This window comes from Gossypium hirsutum, chromosome A05 (genome assembly GCF_007990345.1).
Source record: "Gossypium hirsutum isolate 1008001.06 chromosome A05, Gossypium_hirsutum_v2.1, whole genome shotgun sequence".
NCBI lineage: Eukaryota > Viridiplantae > Streptophyta > Magnoliopsida > Malvales > Malvaceae > Gossypium > Gossypium hirsutum.
Window position 1 is genome coordinate 83662332 of NC_053428.1, and position 16550 is coordinate 83678881.

General features: G+C 29.1%; 1 protein-coding gene across 6 annotated transcripts; it reads left to right on the forward strand.

Annotated features, from left to right (window-relative positions):
* The first annotated feature begins 2481 nt into the window (after positions 1 to 2481).
* LOC107957029 (2-dehydro-3-deoxy-D-gluconate 5-dehydrogenase) lies at positions 2482 to 15905 on the forward strand. Of its 6 annotated transcripts, none has more exons than XM_041112544.1 (6): positions 2482 to 2603; positions 2789 to 2960; positions 3180 to 3388; positions 3532 to 3591; positions 7320 to 7549; positions 15388 to 15905. In XM_041112544.1, the coding sequence occupies exons 2-6, from the start codon at positions 2869 to 2871 to the stop codon at positions 15664 to 15666; spliced, it is 870 nt and encodes a 289-aa protein (XP_040968478.1). In that variant the 5' UTR covers positions 2482 to 2603; positions 2789 to 2868; the 3' UTR covers positions 15667 to 15905. The 6 variants fall into 6 exon arrangements, with proteins under 6 accessions (XP_040968478.1, XP_016747948.1, XP_040968480.1 ...); XM_016892458.2 differs by having other exon boundaries at positions 2527 to 2760; positions 2853 to 2960; XM_016892457.2 differs by having other exon boundaries at positions 2555 to 2760; positions 2856 to 2960.
* The last annotated feature ends 645 nt before the right edge of the window (positions 15906 to 16550 follow it).

Here is a 16550-nt window from a genome sequence, read left to right on the forward strand (position 1 = left end):
TGAAAAAGTATACATATTGTGTCATATCCCATTGTAAATTACTTACAAAAATATTAAAGGCATATAATTTAGGAAGGTTTGGTTGATTCAAAATACTTACAAAAGCCTTGTGATACTGCTCCACCTTTCATTTTTGTTTCAAAAAGGCAAGCTCAACCATGGGATCCTAAAACAAATTAGGAGCAAACTTTTCCTTCATCTACTTAGCATAAGAATCCCACTCTAGCATATGAAATACCCCTTTCTATTGAGAATAGAAATTGTATTGGTCCAAAGTCTGTCCCTTAAATTGAAGCATAACCATTCAAACCTTGCCATTATCAAGCATCGATTCCCCTTTAAAGTATTGCTTCATTTTTAACCACCATCCTCTAAAATCAGACTTCGGTCACTTCAACTTATATGCTTTATTAACAGATTCACCAAAAATTATCTTACCAGGATTAGAACTTGCATCTTCCACAACAACCAACTATGGCTCACTATCATTAGGAGGGAACCTAGGGGGAGCCCCAAGAATACTCTTCCCTTTACCTTGGGACACTTTATTAGCCTCTATAACAACCTTAACAAGTTCTAGCCTTTCTTAATACTGCTCAAATAGATCATTGATCTTAGTTTTAACCTCTGCGTGTATCTCATTCTTGATTTCATCTCTTAAATTATACATTCTTACATCAAGTTTCTTTTCAAGTTCCTATTGCAACTGACTCACATCTTTTTGCATTTGGGTGGTCACATCGTCCCCCCAACCATTGAAAAAGGCTTTGATACCTAATTGATGTAGCTTCTATTGAATTAATAGAATCTTGAGAAAGAAAGTAGAATAGAATAAAGAAAAGAAGAAGGAGAAGGAGAAGAAAAGAAGAGTGAGAGAGAAAAGAGAATTTGGAATAACTTAGATGGAAAAACCAATACAATTGCCCTATCTTTATAACATGATTCTGATAGTTCGGTAGTTATAAAAGACTAAAATAAAATGCATCGTTTTATTGACATCCCATTATTTTTCTCCCATACGACACCTTTTTATTTTAACACACATCAATGAGTTTTGTTCTTTTTTCCCTATTAAGTTTTATTGTCCTTTCCACAATGAAGATTGAAGAATATTTTGTATTTGTAACTTTATTGAGAAACTTGTTTCTCTCTTCTTTTTTTCAATAAAAAAATTTTAATTCTTTGAATTGAGTCCTAACATTTTCTAATCAGTTTTACTATGTTTGGAAAAAAAAAATCTCTTAGTTAACAATGAATTATGAGAACTCGTTACTTTCTTCAATTTTGATAATTGCAGGTACATTCCTACAAATTCAAATGAATTATAGGTTCGTATTAATTTAAAGTAGTTCGTTCTATTTCTCATATATATATATAACCCAGATTTAACTTTTTTTTTACCTAACATGATCCATGTTGGCATGTGTCTAAAAAATTATTCACATAATAGTTAAGTTAAATGGTTTTAGTAACAAAGATTTTATTGATATAATATCGAAAATCAATGATAAAATTAAAATAATTTTAAAATTTAAAAATCAATTTAAAATTAAGATAATAGTTTAGAGACGTATAGTATAGTGTAATTAACTCTAAATAATAAACAGAGTTAGTTGTAGAATTTTTTTATATTTGTTAATTAATATGATAAAAAAATATTAATTGATTAATTCTCTAGGAATTATTAGAGATATGGATTCAGCAATTGTTGTCGGAGATATTATATTATAACACGGGATTTATTTATTTTATTATTTAATAGAATCAAATCAAATCTTCTTCCGTGACTTTTTAGGGTCGGTGCCCCATTTTAGCAGTTAATTATAAGGTTTTCTCTTTTGTTTTCAAAATAAAATCATTTGAGAAATTAGTTTTAATATTATTATATAAATTATAAAATGATTATTTACTTCTTCTTTTTTGTGTTTATTGTTATTTTTTTGCTTTTTATATTTTTATGAACTTTGTAAACTTTTTTATTTTGTTGTAGTTGAATGGAGAATTAATATCAATAGTCTAATCACGTATTCTATTATTTTTATGCTACTATGTGCATTTATTTTGTACGAATAATTATAGGCTATTGGGAATTTCATGAAATAAAAATAATTATAAAGAAAATTAATGGGATCTAAAATAGCCCAAATTTATTCGTAATAATTGTTACAGAGTTTTTATCAAAACTTAAATGATACATATTCAAATTTTGTTATTTCTATTCTCCTTCATATGATTATATTATATTTATAAAATAAATCAGTATTTATTAATAATATAAAATATAACAATATAAATTAAAATAAAATTTTATATTTTGTATTTTATAGTGAGAGAAGGTAAATTAAAGATGTAAAATTTTAAGAAAATTTAAAAAGCAGCTGAATTTGGAATAGCTTTAAATTTTAAAATTCTTCATTATTTACTAAAACAAATAAATTTATCTTAAAATTTATAAAATATTGACAAAAATAAAAAAAAACTCTTTATATTTTTGTCTTTTTCAAAAACAAGAAAAAACACTGTTTTCAGGAAAGTTATCTAAAGGAGATAACAAGGCATTAACGGAAGCGCAAAGGAATAGACCTTTCGTTTGTGCCTGGCAGGTTTTTGTTTTCATTTTTGCTACCAGTTACCAATAAACACCAATTAAAAACCATCTTTTTATCCTATAAAAGCACAATCATCTAGGCTACCTTCAAAAATCTCTCCAACCCACTACCTTGATTCATTTCATCAGCAGCATTATATATATATATATAGGTAACGAACCTTTTTTGTTGTTTTGCAGCTTTGGATTTACCTTCTGGGTTGTGTTTGATTTTGCTGTTTCTTGATGTTTTCTGGGTGATCAGCAGTTGTGTATTGAGAATGGAGGATCTAGCAAAGAACGTGTTGATCACTTCAGATGGAGATGAAATTTCAGTGAACATTGCTTTGCATTTAGCCAAACGTGGTTGCAGGTTATAAGTTTCCTATTTTAGATGAGTTGATGTTTTGCATATACTTGGGGTTCTTTCATTTATGATCAAAATAGAACATTTTCCATTTCTTAATTTACTGTTGTTTCTTGATTCAATCCAATATCCAAGTGATTAGGTATAAGTTGGTGTTGATTGTTCATGAAATGGAGCAAAAGTTTTTTAACATATAGGAATATGATGTTGTGGGCATGTGATTAGGTTGGTATTAATGGGGAATGAGTGCTCTTTGAGGAGTGCCAAACAGAAAATAATGGATTCAATTATGAAAGTGGTGGTCCCAGAGCCAGTAGCGGTGGTTGGTTTGGACATGGAAGATGAAAGAGAAGGAGCTTTTAATGATGCAGTGGATAAAGCATGGAGAGCTTTTGGACACTTGGATGCTCTTGTCAATTGTCATGCTTACGAAGGTGGGTATCTATTTCTATCTGGATTTGCTATGAATATCATCTCTGCTGATATTTTTTCCAATTGATGTTGACGTGGCATATAAAATGTTCATATTTTGGGGCAGTTTGGAACTTCTGCCCTTAATATTATCCTCATTTTTCAGATGGGATGGGATTAGATATTAAGCCAAGACGCTTTGATTTTTCAACAATGAACCACCACGGTAAAATTATATTATACTTTAAATTTCATTTTAGCCTCTTTACCCAAAATTATGCAAAATGATCATTATACCTTAAATGAAGGAGCGAAATAGTTCATCTGTTAAATTGTGTCTATTAATTTTTATTTATGTCACGCATAATAATTTATGTTTAAGTTTTTAAATGTTTTATTTTTTTAAAAGAAATTGTTTTTTTTTTGCATTTCTAATTTTTCTAAAAGTAGAATATTTTATAAAAATTAAAAAAAAGCATGTACTCTTTTAAAATTTTAGAAATTTTTTATTTTTTATGTTTTAATTTTTAAATTTAGAATTTTTTATAATTTTGAAATTATGTTTTTTATTTATGCTTTTTAATTTTTTTATGGTTTTTTAGAATTTTGTTCTTGTACAATATAAGACAAAATAGAGTAAGTAAACAATAAAAGGTAGATAGTCAATTTGCTTAAAATAGAAGAGTAGTGCTAATTAAAATGAATAAATGTGTAAATATCACAATGAAATTTATTATTATGTTTTATATATAAAGTGTGAACATAAGTATTTAACGACGTAATTTTAATAGAGAGACTGTTTTGGTCATTCATTTAACATATAATGATTAATTTATTTTTTTTAGTAGGGGGTCAAAATGCAAATCAAAGTATAGTATAGGACTCGCTATGATACTTTTACAGAAAAAATAAATTGTATAAAAATTGGGTAACAACACTAGTAGTCACCCAATTATTAATAAATTTCTTTTTTGGTCACCAACTATGAAACATTTAGTAAATTTCTTTTTTAGTCACCAACTATGAAAAGTTACAAAAATGGTCACCCAACTATTCAATTTTATCTTTTTTGGTCACTAGTTGGCTAACAATGACAGCTTTTAAAATTAACATGATAGAAGATTTAACCATCGACATTTATACATTATATCAATTTAGTCTTGATTCTAAAAAAATTTAACCCTCAACATTAACACATTGTCTTATTTGGTCCTTTTTTTTTACAGTTTTGCTTTTCTGTGTGATCTTTCACCTAAAAAGTCAAAAATATTATTAGCTAAATTTGATTGAAAATATACAAAAAAATGAAAACACTAAAAAATTTGAAATAATAATTTTCATCTTTTCTTATTCTTTTAAAATTGACCCTTAATGTTACAAAGAAAAAAAAAGAGAGATTAAATTACACAATGTATAAATATTGAGGGTTAATTTTTTTTAGAATCAAGATTATATTGACATAATTTATAAATGTTGAGGGTTAAAGTTGCTATTATGCCACTTCTAAAAGTTGTTATAGTTAGCCAGCTGGTGACTAAAAAAGATAAAATTGAATAACTGAGTGACTATTTTGTAAATTTTCATAATTGAGTTACCAAAAAAAAGCTACTAATAATTTGGTGGTGGCTACTAGTGTAGTCTACCCTTAAAAATTTTGGGTAATATGAGATTCTTAGGATAACTGGGATTTTGTACATAAATGGGTTTAGTCATGGGTGATATTATTTAGATAAATTATATAAATAGTCATTCAACTATTAGTATGTTTTTGTTTTGGTCATTCAAGTTTAAAATTTTGTGTTTTACTTAATAATGTTTTTGAAATTTAATATTTTGGCAACTTCTCTATTAAATCACTAATGAAATGTTGGCACAACCTTTTTTTATTGACATAATAACAAATTTAGACTTCCAATGTTGATAGATTTTATCAATTTTTTACTAATTCTAAAAAACTTTCAACAAATTTAATCAACTTTTTACATTATGTCAATTTAGTCTTGATTCTTAAAAATTCAAAAGAAAATTTAAATAAATTTAAAAATAAAAAATTATTTAAAATTTCATTTTTCGATAAAAATACATAAGATTTTATAAAACTAATAAAAACATTTATAGATAAATGAATATCTATTTTTCTCATTTTTTAACATGAATTTATTTATTAAAATGATAATTTTATATATAAAATAATTTAAGAGAAAAAACTCATGTAGAAGACTTAAGCAGATTCAACTTTTCTCTTCTTTTAATATTAACGACCACTATGTTCATGTTGGGTTAAAACTTACTGCCTAAGGTCGAAAAAGGTAAGAATTTGTGTTTTTAGGCTATTGCCTAGAATGAGTTTATTGCGTTTGAGGTTGTAATGAAGGGCATGCATGATTGGATATATAGGTGAGGATGAGGTCCTAGAGATCTAGTAGGTGGGAAGGCTATGCTGGTAGCTCCACAATTGGTTCCTAGTTCGATGGCACGACGATAGAGGATGTGGAAATTGAGAAGTTTGGAGTAATGGTTATTGGTGTAGGTGGTTGTGGGTGAAGGCGATACCCAGTGCTCGACAAATTTGGCAAAATCTGAGGAACAAGGCTAGATGTATAATAAATAAATTATTATTTTTAAAATAAAACTAAGAAAGGGGAAGATTGAATCTGGTTTAAGTCTTGTTTATGGGTTTTTAAAGAAAATAATTTATTTATAAAATCAGTATTTTAATAAATAAATTTTGTGTTAGAAAAAGTAAAAATGGTATTTATTTATTTATAATTTGTATGTAATTTTATATAAAATAAAATTTTAATATATATTTTTTTACTTTTAAAGTTTTTTAACTTTTAATTTTAATTTATTAATAATCAAGACTAAATTGACAGAATGAATAAAGTTGGGGTTGATTTTATTGAATTTTTTAAAATTATAACCAAATTGATAAAAATTATAAACATTGTAGAATTAAATTAATTATTATGCTAATATTTTGTTAGTAATTTAAGGAATAAATAAATAAAATATCTAATTTTAATAACATTAATAATTAAAATAGATTTTTTTAAATTTAGGTGAGTACGACAATAACTGAATTACGATTTATAGTTTGCATTCTATAAGTTTATAAATAGTGGGGGAAGAAATATAAAAACACCCTTCACCTAAACATGGGTGTTTTTCTTTCTTTTTTCTCTTTTTAAATTATCAGTAAAAAACTAAGTTTTTCATTTGAAAATTTTGCCTTTTTAAGGTTGATTTGGATGGAAATATTGGTCTTTATATGATTAAAAATATCGAAATTAATTATTATAGTAGTTGTATCGATGAAATTAAAAATAATGGATAAGATACGTTTTTGAATTCAATTGTAATGATGGAGATAAGATCAATTATAGTAAAAAAGTAGAATTACTATTAAAGATATTAAACTAAAATTTATATTTCATATATGTGATTTATTATATAAATTGATTTATATTTTTATTATATTTATAAATATAGTTGTTTACGTGTGCACAAAGAATAAAAAAATATTGAATATCATTTGAAATAAATGATATTATAAGTAAAAAAAAACTATTTTGTATCATGGATAAGTAGCTGAAATAGAAGGTTGAACTGCTAAATAAAACAAAATAAAGGATAGACGTGAGGTTAGGAATAGAAGGAAAATGTGCACTTATGTTGGGGAGCAAAATCACGTTGAAGTCAGGCCTCACTAGAAGTAAAAGGGATCCAAATTGTTGCCTTAATTTACTCAAGTTTTCTGTTCAAATGGTTACATTATGTTTGAGTTCTTATCAGCTCCATAACGTGAAGAACAAGTAGAAACATGTAAAGATTGAGAAATTTTGATGGTGATTCACAAGGAAAGTTAAGCAATTAATCCTTGATGTTTTGCATCAAATAGCTAATTATATCTTTCACTGCCACTCCTTCCATTGCTGTGTTAATATATTCCAGGGAAGATGCAAGACCATCTGCAATTAGCTGAAGGAGAGTTCAGAAAAATCGTAAAAGTAAATTTTATGGCTCCATGGTATCTGTTAAAAGCTGTTGGGAGGCGAATGCGGGATCGTAAATCGGGTGGTTCCGTCGTATTCATGACCACCATACTTGGTGCTGAAAGAGGACTTTATCAAGGAGCTGCAGCATATGGTTCATGTTTGGCAGGAGTGCAGCAGTTAGTTAGAGTAAGTAAATGAACTCCTGAGCTTTCCTTTTAGTCTTTAGGCTCTTAACTCATCTGCCACAATCTGCTATAACAGTTAGCTACATTCAAAATTCAGCCTAGTTTCTTTTTTATTGTAGTTAAAGATTTTGGGTTACAGCATTATTGTTAGAGAAAATAAATAAGAAATTGAAACCAGGGTTAGTAAAATATGATAGTTTTGAGCAGCGGCGGATTTTAAGATTAAGCTTTGGAGGATCTAGTAAAATTTTTAAATTTTTTAAAAGTTTAATGATAATTTTGGGCTCTAATTTCTTGACTTTTTAGTTTTATTAACATTATAAACTACTAACAATCCCTTGTTAGTTTAAAATGTTGGTAACTTATATCTCAGTTATGCATACAAGATAATATCTCTTGATTTGAACTATCAATTAGGGAATCTGTTTCAGAATTCTAATGAAGTTGTTAGCCTATGAAGATTGAATTGAATTGCAACTCCTAGTATTAGAAGTGAAATAAATACCACAAATAATATTTGTTTATATGCTTGTTAGAGCTTGTTCACTTTTACCACTATTATGTCAATGTGCTTATTTTGTTCATAGTAAATATTTACACAATAGAGAATGAACTTAATTAAGAGTATTTAATACAATCCTTTATACATAATGGATTACACTAATTTCCATTAAACTTGTTTTAAAATGAACTTTACTAGTGCACAAAGAGACATAGCAATAATTTTTTTATTCATTAAACATATCTAATAATAGGGTTGAAACTCATCTTAATTGTAGTACTGCTTAAATAAAATTATTGTTATCTTAGATTAGAGTTCGAATCACTAATATAATCAATTCATAGGTTAACACATACAAATTTCTATTTTACAATATGTTTTTTAATAATTTTTTTTCTAGAAAATAATTGGGGTCGATTATGACCACAAACTCTAATTCTCATCAAAATAAATTGCAACTAATCTATTTTCATAACTTTAATCCAATTTGAAGTTGGATAAAAAAATATGTCAATCATTTGTCTTTTAAGATTAAAAGTTAATTTAATGTCTTTTCTTTAATAAATAGAGTTAAACTTATCAAGTTATATGGCAGTATTTAATAAGTTAACAAAGAAAAATTATATCAAAACTTATTGCACTATGGTGATGTCTTCAATTACTTCTTAAAAAACCAACACCCCACCATATGCTAAAATTTACTTTCTTTAATTAAAAAATGTTTGATATCCCAAACTATTATATATATACACATCAATTTTCTCATTCATTCATTTTCTCCATTATTTGGTACATATTTATTATCGCTTTAGCATAAAACCTCCATCTATTCATTAAGACCTTAATGAAATGTTATTAACACAATTAGTAATATCTTGAATTTTTGAATAACAAAATGTCTACTCCATAACATTATTATGCTTTACAAAACATAATACAAAACAATGCCTTTAAATCTATTTTAGACACATTTATGCAACCTACCATATAAATATCATTATCCAAGATCACTTTATCAAATATGATTTAGTTACTTACGAACTTTAAAAATTCATTCAAGAACTTAATAATCCATAATTTGTCTTAGAATAATCTTTTAGGTTATTCCATACAAACAACTAAGTCATCACACATTCATAGTTCATTTTCGAATAACCTAGCTATGAAATAGAATGTCGGTAATGACAATATATCATAAAGAAAAGAGAAATAAAAATAAAGACACAGATGTTTACGTGGAAATCCTTTCAGGAAAACATCACGAAACATCACGGACAGGGGAGAAAAAAATTCACTATGTCGAATTCGAATGAATACAAGAAGAGTAGAGGAGTAGACTATGTCTATTTATAGGCTTGTAAAATCATAATCTAATAGAAGTGTAGTAAGATTGAAACACCTTATTCTAATAAATATCAAATAGATGGAGTTTAATAAGGTTTAAAAAACCTTATTCTACACTAAAATAAAAGAAGTGTAGTTCTATATTGATTTTACTTTTATTTTATTTTACTACTGTATTTTATTTAAATAAGGATTCGGGTCACTTAATTCTAACAATCTCCACCTTGACACAAATTCTTAATGAACAAGTTCTTCATCGCGAACTCTCAATGAACAAGTTCTTTATCGCGAACTCTCAATGAACAAGTTCTCCATTTCTTCCATGAAACCCCTTAAGGGTTTAACTTCAACAATGAACACCAACCAAGTCTAGCAATGCTCAAACTTGGTTATAGAAAGTGACTTAGTCATCATATCTGCAGGATTTTCATGAGTACTAATTTTGCTCACAACAATATCACCACGAGCAATAATATCACGAACAAAATGATACCGAACATCAATATGTTTTGTTCTCTCATGAAACATTTGATCTTTTGTAAGGAAGATGACACTCCGACTATCACAAAATACTGTATTGACTTGAAGGTCTTCATTGAGTTCACTAAAGAGTCCCTTCAACCAAATAACTTCTTTATAAGCCTCAATAATCGCCATGTACTTAGCTTCAGTGGTAGACAAAGTGACTGTAGTTTGCAAAGTGGCTTTCCAACTGATTGTACAACCTTCGATTGTAAAGACATAGTTTGTAAGAGATCTTCTTCTATCCAGGTCTCTAGCAAAATCAACATCAACATACCCAATGACTCCATCTCTAGTTCTTCCAAATTGAAAGCAAACATTAATAGTACCTCGTAAGTATTTTAAAATCTATTAAACTGCTTTCCAATGTTCTTTAACGGGATTCGTCATGTATCTACTAACTGCACTTACTGCACATGATAAATCTAGACGTGAACAAACCGTAGCATACATGAGAGATCCCATTACACTAGAGTATAGAACATGTGACATGTACTCAATCTCATCATCTGGTTGTGGAGACAAAGCCGATTAAAGTTTGAAATGGGCAACTAAAGGAGTACTAATAAGCTTAGCACTTTGCATATTGAACCTGCAAAGGACTTTCTCAATGTACCCCTTCTGACTTAGGTACAATTTACTTGCTTTTCTATCTCTGAGAATCTCCATACCAAGTATCTTCTTTGCTGGTCCCAAATTTTTCATCTTAAATTCTTCACATAGTTGGGCTTTAACCTTTCTTATCTCTCCTTTATCTTTCACTGCTATTAACATGTCATCAACATAAAGGAGTAGATACATAAAAGAACCATTACTATTTTTCTTAAAGTAAACACAACTGTCAAAGCTACTTCTTTTGAAATTGTGAGAAGTCATAAAGGAAACAAACCTCTTATACCACTGTCTTGGTGACTGTTTCAAATCGTAAAAGGACTTTTTCAGCAAGCAAACATAGTCCTCTTTTTCTGAGACTGTAAAACCCTCTGGTTGTTGCATGTAAATATCCTCCTCAAGTTCTCCATGCAAAAATACAGTTTTTACATCTAATTGCTCAAGCTCCAAATCATGCATGGCCAATACCAAGCAAAGCTCGAATCGAACTATGCTTTACAACTAGGGAGAACACATCTGTGAAGTCCACTTCTGGAATTCGGCTGTAACCCTTTGCAGCAAGCCTTACTTTATATCCGGGTTCTTTAATTTTTGGAGTTCATTCTTTCTTTTTAAACACCCATTTACAACGAACAACCTTTTTACCTTTAGGAAGTTTCACAAGATCCTATGTTCTGTTTTTGTAGAGTGATTTCATTTCCTCTTGCATAGCAAACATCTACTTTTTTGAGTCTTCATATCTAACCGCCTCAGAATAATTAGATGGCTCTTGGTTTGCGTCTATATCTTCAGCCAAATTTGAAGCTAAGCAACTAGATCAGCCTCAGCATACTTATTTGGAGGTTTAATTTCTCTTCTAGTTATATTTTTTGGCGATAAAGTATTGTGGTTAAGAAACAACTTTATTCTGAATTTTTGTACTGGCTTGAGGAGTCAACTCTGTTGTAGATTCTGGATTAATCTGATACTCCACCTATTTTTGATTTTCTTTATTGGAAGAGTCTTTAAGAGATAAGTTAGGTGCTATAGCAGTTTCATCAACAACAACATCTCTGCTAATTACAACTTTTTTATTTTCCGGACACTATAACTTATACCCTTTTACACCAGCTTTATAACCAAGAAAAACACATTTAATGGATCCTAGTTCCAATTTTTCATTATCAACATGAGCATACGTAGGACACCCAAAGATTTTTAAATCAGAATAGTCAGCAGGATTACCAGACCATACCTCTTATGGAGTTTTTTTCTCAATGGCAACGGATGGAGATTGATTGATCAAAAAACATGCAGTAAAGCTGCTTCGGCCCAAAACAACTTTGGTATGTTATCATTCAACAACATACATCAAACTTTCTCCATAATCGTTTTGCTCATTCGTTCTGCAATGCCATTTTGTTGTGGAGTATGACGAATTGTCAAATGTCTCACGATCCCTTTTGAATTGCATAGTTCATTAAACTCATCAGAACAGAGCTCTGAGCCATTGTTTGTGCGGAGTTGTTTTATTTGTTTTCCTGTTTGCTTTTCAATCATAGTTTTCCAAGACTTAAATGTAGAAAACACATCGCTTTTCTGCTTCAGGAAGAACGCCTAAACATTTATGGAAAAATCATCAATAAAAGTTAGCATATAATTAGCTCTACCTTTCGAAGGCACTCTGGCTGACCCCTACATATCAAAATGAATATACTCCAATATTCCCTTCATGTTATTGTTTCCTCTGGTGAATCAAACTCTCTTTTGCTTCCCATAAACGCAGTGCTCACAGAACTTTAGTTTGCAAATTCCTTGCCCGTCAAGAAGTCCTCTTTTTCTCAATTCTGTCATGTCATTCTCACTTATATGCCCTAGGTGCATATGCCAAATTTTAGTAATATCATCATCTGACAAAGAAGAGGAAGCGACAACTGCATCACCAGTAACAGTTGAACCTTGCAAAATATATAACTTGGCAGTCTTTTTCTGCCCTTTCATCACAACGGGGGAACCTTTGGAAATCTTCAAAACCCCACTTTTAGCTATGTATTTGTACCCTTTTGAATCAAGAGTACTCAACGAAATTAAATTTCTCTTCAATTCTGGAACATGTCGCACGTCATTAAGTGTTTTGACAACTTTGTCAAACATCTTAACTTTAATCGTTCCAACACTTGCAATTTTACACAAAGCATTATTTCCCATCAAAACAACTCCTTCAGACACTATTTCATAAGTCGTAAACCAATCTTGATTGGGACTTATGTGGAAGATGCAGCCCGAATCAAGGATCCATTCCTCGCTCACTTTAGAATTGTTGACAGAAGCGACTAGAAGTTCACCATCGCTGTAGTCTTCTACAACATCAGCTTTACCAAAATTTTTTGGTTATTTTCCCTTTTGATTTGTAGCCTCTCTTTTGATCTTGTTTTGTAGCTTTTAGCACTCAGATTTAATGTGCCTTTTCTTCTTACAGAAATTACAAGTTTTACCTCTGTTTGAAGACTTCGATCTACCCTTGGATTTACCGCGAGGATTCCGTTCCTATGTCCTTCCATGATCATAATCAGCATTTCTATCTTGTCTCCTACGAATAATAGGACCCTCTCCTTGAGAGTCGGGTTTAACCACAATATACTTCATCTTATCATATGAGGTTAAATAATCATAAACCTCATCAACTGTGAGAGACTCGCAGCCATAGAAAATCTCTAAAGGTTGACTAAGAGGGGTGCAACGAATAAAGTAGAATTAACCCTAAATCTTCCTTATCATACTGAACCTCCATGGCCTCCAAGTTTGAGAAAACTTTTTTAAACACTGTTAAGTGTTCATGTATAGACGTACCTTCTTCCAAACGATGAGCATAAAGACGCTACTTCATATGCAACTTGCTGGTTATAGTTTTCGACATATATATCTGTTTCAGCATCTTCCATAATGCAGCAGCGGTCTTCTCCTTCATTGCATCTTGCAAAATTTCGTTAGACAAATGTAGATGTAATTGTGTTAATGTTTTTCGATCCTTACACTTCTTCTCTTCATCCGTTAATGTCAAAGGCATCTTATCTATCTCTAGCAGGGCATCCTCTAGTTCCATCTGCATAAGAACTGCTTGTATCTTAATCTGCCACAATACAAATCTGGCGTTGCGATCCAACAGCGAAATTTCATACTTCAAAGACACCATTACCATGATCGAGATGAACAACCCGGAAGCTCAGATACCAATTTAGAAAAATAGAATGTCAATAATGACAATATATCTCAAAGAAAAGAGAAATAAAACTAAAGAACACACAGATTTTTACGTGGAAACCCTTTCGGGAAAAAATTACGGGCAGAGGAGAAGCAAAATCACTATGTCAAATTCAAATGAATACAAGAGGAGTAGGCTATGTCTATTTATAGGCTTGTAAAACCATATTCTAATAGGAGTGTAGTAAGATTGAAACACCTTATTGTAATCAATATTAAATAAATAGAGTTTAATAAGGTTTAAAAAACCTTATTCTAAAATAAAATAAAAGAAGTGTAGTTCTATATGGATTTTACTTTTATTTTATTTTACCACTGTATTTTTTTAAAATAAGGATTCTGGTCACTTAATTCTAACACTAACTTTAAAAAAATAATATTGTCTTACCTCAAACAATACATGAAAACATAATTTATCAAGCGAACTATAAAATAAAGTTTTGTTTCAATAGTAAAGGAATTGTGTGTAAGCTACATGTCCTTCTTATCTTAGTTGAAATCATTTTTTAACATATGTTATCTTACTAATAGAATTGCAACAACTAACTTATTCACTATACCTTATAATTTATTTGATAGCTTTTGCAATAAGTTTTTATTTATTGTCATATGTACATCTTCCTTCTTTAAATGAAGCATTAGTCATTCTATAATAACTTATTTTTCACAATGACAACATGCACCATTATATTTTTAAATCAACATAAAGTTCTTTCTTTAGAGATTCATCCAGGACTATATTTTTACTATATCATGCACATTTGACATAAAAGTTCATATTTTTTTTATGTTACTTGTGATACTCATTCTTCTCATTTGAAAATTAGTCACAAGCTTTCAAAAGATAATTATAATAAAGTTTGTGTCTTGAAACTTTTGATAATAATAAAATCTTAGAGTGATGATATTAAATGGATTTAGAAAAATTTGTTTATCAACAACATTTAGTTGTTACCATATAATATACATGTAAAAATCATAAAGTACTAATAAAAACATATATATAAGAAGTTAAAAAATTTATTCGACTTACTTGATGAAAAATTATGAACTTGTTCATCAATGGTAAGAATTTATTTAATCTTTTTAGTCATTAATTTTTTATAGTTTCAAATGCAATCTTTGAAAATCGTTTAATGTGCGATTTTAATATATTGCACTTTGTAACCATAAAATAATTATTGTTTCATATGAAATAGGTGTTAGAGCCTTAAGATTCTTAGAATAACAAATAAGAAATTGAAACAAGAAGCTTCGGGGAATGTAACACTTTTCTTAAAGTTTTAATATGCCTTCAAGATACAATACAACAAAACTCTCAACACTCCAATCACAATAATTGAAATAACTAATAGAGAAGTCTTTTATATAGATATTCAATAGGTGTATCTTTTAATGAGATGTCTTTTAAAAGAGTTGTGTTGTTTCAAAAGATAAATTTACTTGAAAATTATCTTTTTGTAAAATAACTTTACAAGCAAAAAAAAAATGTCTTAACAACACAACTAATCACAAATAATTATAATTTTTAACTCTAATTTCTTGACTTTTCTAGATAATATAATATTGTTACCTACCAACATTATAGACTATTAACAATTTTTCATTACTATTATTAGGTATCTGCTTTGGAGATTGGAAAACACAATATTAGGGTTAATGCAATTGCTCGTGGTTTACACTTAGAAGATGAATTTCCTAAGTCAGTTGGAAAGGTCAGAGCAGAGAAGTTGGTGAAAGCAGCAGCTCCATTGCAAAGATGGTTGGATGTTAAAAATGATTTGGCTTCAACTGTCATCTATCTAATCAGTGATGGTTCATGCTATATGACAGGAACAACCGTATTCGTTGATGGGGCACAGTCAATAGTTAGGCCTCGTATGCGATCATATATATAGTTCCTTTTACTATTACACTGACACAAAAAGCATGCATTTAGTTTGTTAGGTGTGAGAACTATATGTTTTTTTTTACATATGATTTATTGAAGAGGTCATAAACTTAGCTAAATCAACGAGTACCAAATGACATATTCAATTCATTTACTTTTAGGTGTGGAGGTTTTGTAAGATTAAAATGTTTGTGAACTGGAAGTGATGATTGAAAGTGATTTAACATGTATACTTCAATTTAGATAGTTTGAAATAAGCCTAAAATAAATATTGTTTCAAATACCCATCCAATCATCTGTATTTGATATGTTGAATTTATAAATGTATGGATAAGAAATAAAATGTTGATGATATTTATTCATTCACCAATATGTTTTGAAACATAAATCAATGATAAAAAACTAATTACTTTTATACTCTTGTATGATGGAGGAAAATAATTCAAATAAAAACAAATCAACACCAAAAATAACAAACAACAAATAGAAGTTAAATAAGAGGTCAAGCAAACTAATACTCATTATATGACAATCTGCCTCCCAATATCAGTAATATAACAATGTTAACTTGATTAAATGGAGGTCAAATGTTATTTTTCCTAGTAGTTTGATAAATGTATATGCTAGCTAATCCACAACATGAACGTGAATAACATCAAGCTATTTGCATAAGACTAGATTGCAAACGAAGTGAGTCCACAAAAATATGTTCCATTCTGTTGTGAATGGTGGGATTCTCACATAAGTGACACCAACATTATCATAATAGATTGTGGGAGATTTTTGCATTGGTAAGAGAAGTTTTAGTCATAATTTTTTTTACGTAAGTACCTTAAGTTATAACATTGATAACATTATAATATTTTGCTTTAATGGAATATCAGCTGACAA

Bases quoted from the DNA above. Each gene is read 5' to 3' on its own strand.
- LOC107957029 (XM_041112544.1), top strand. From the start codon at position 2,869: ATGGAGGATCTAGCAAAGAACGTGTTGATCACTTCAGATGGAGATGAA. The intron at 2,961-3,179 runs GTTATAAGTTTC...GCATGTGATTAG, and splicing joins TTAGCCAAACGTGGTTGCAG to GTTGGTATTAATGGGGAATG. The intron at 3,592-7,319 runs GTAAAATTATAT...AATATATTCCAG, and splicing joins TTCAACAATGAACCACCACG to GGAAGATGCAAGACCATCTG.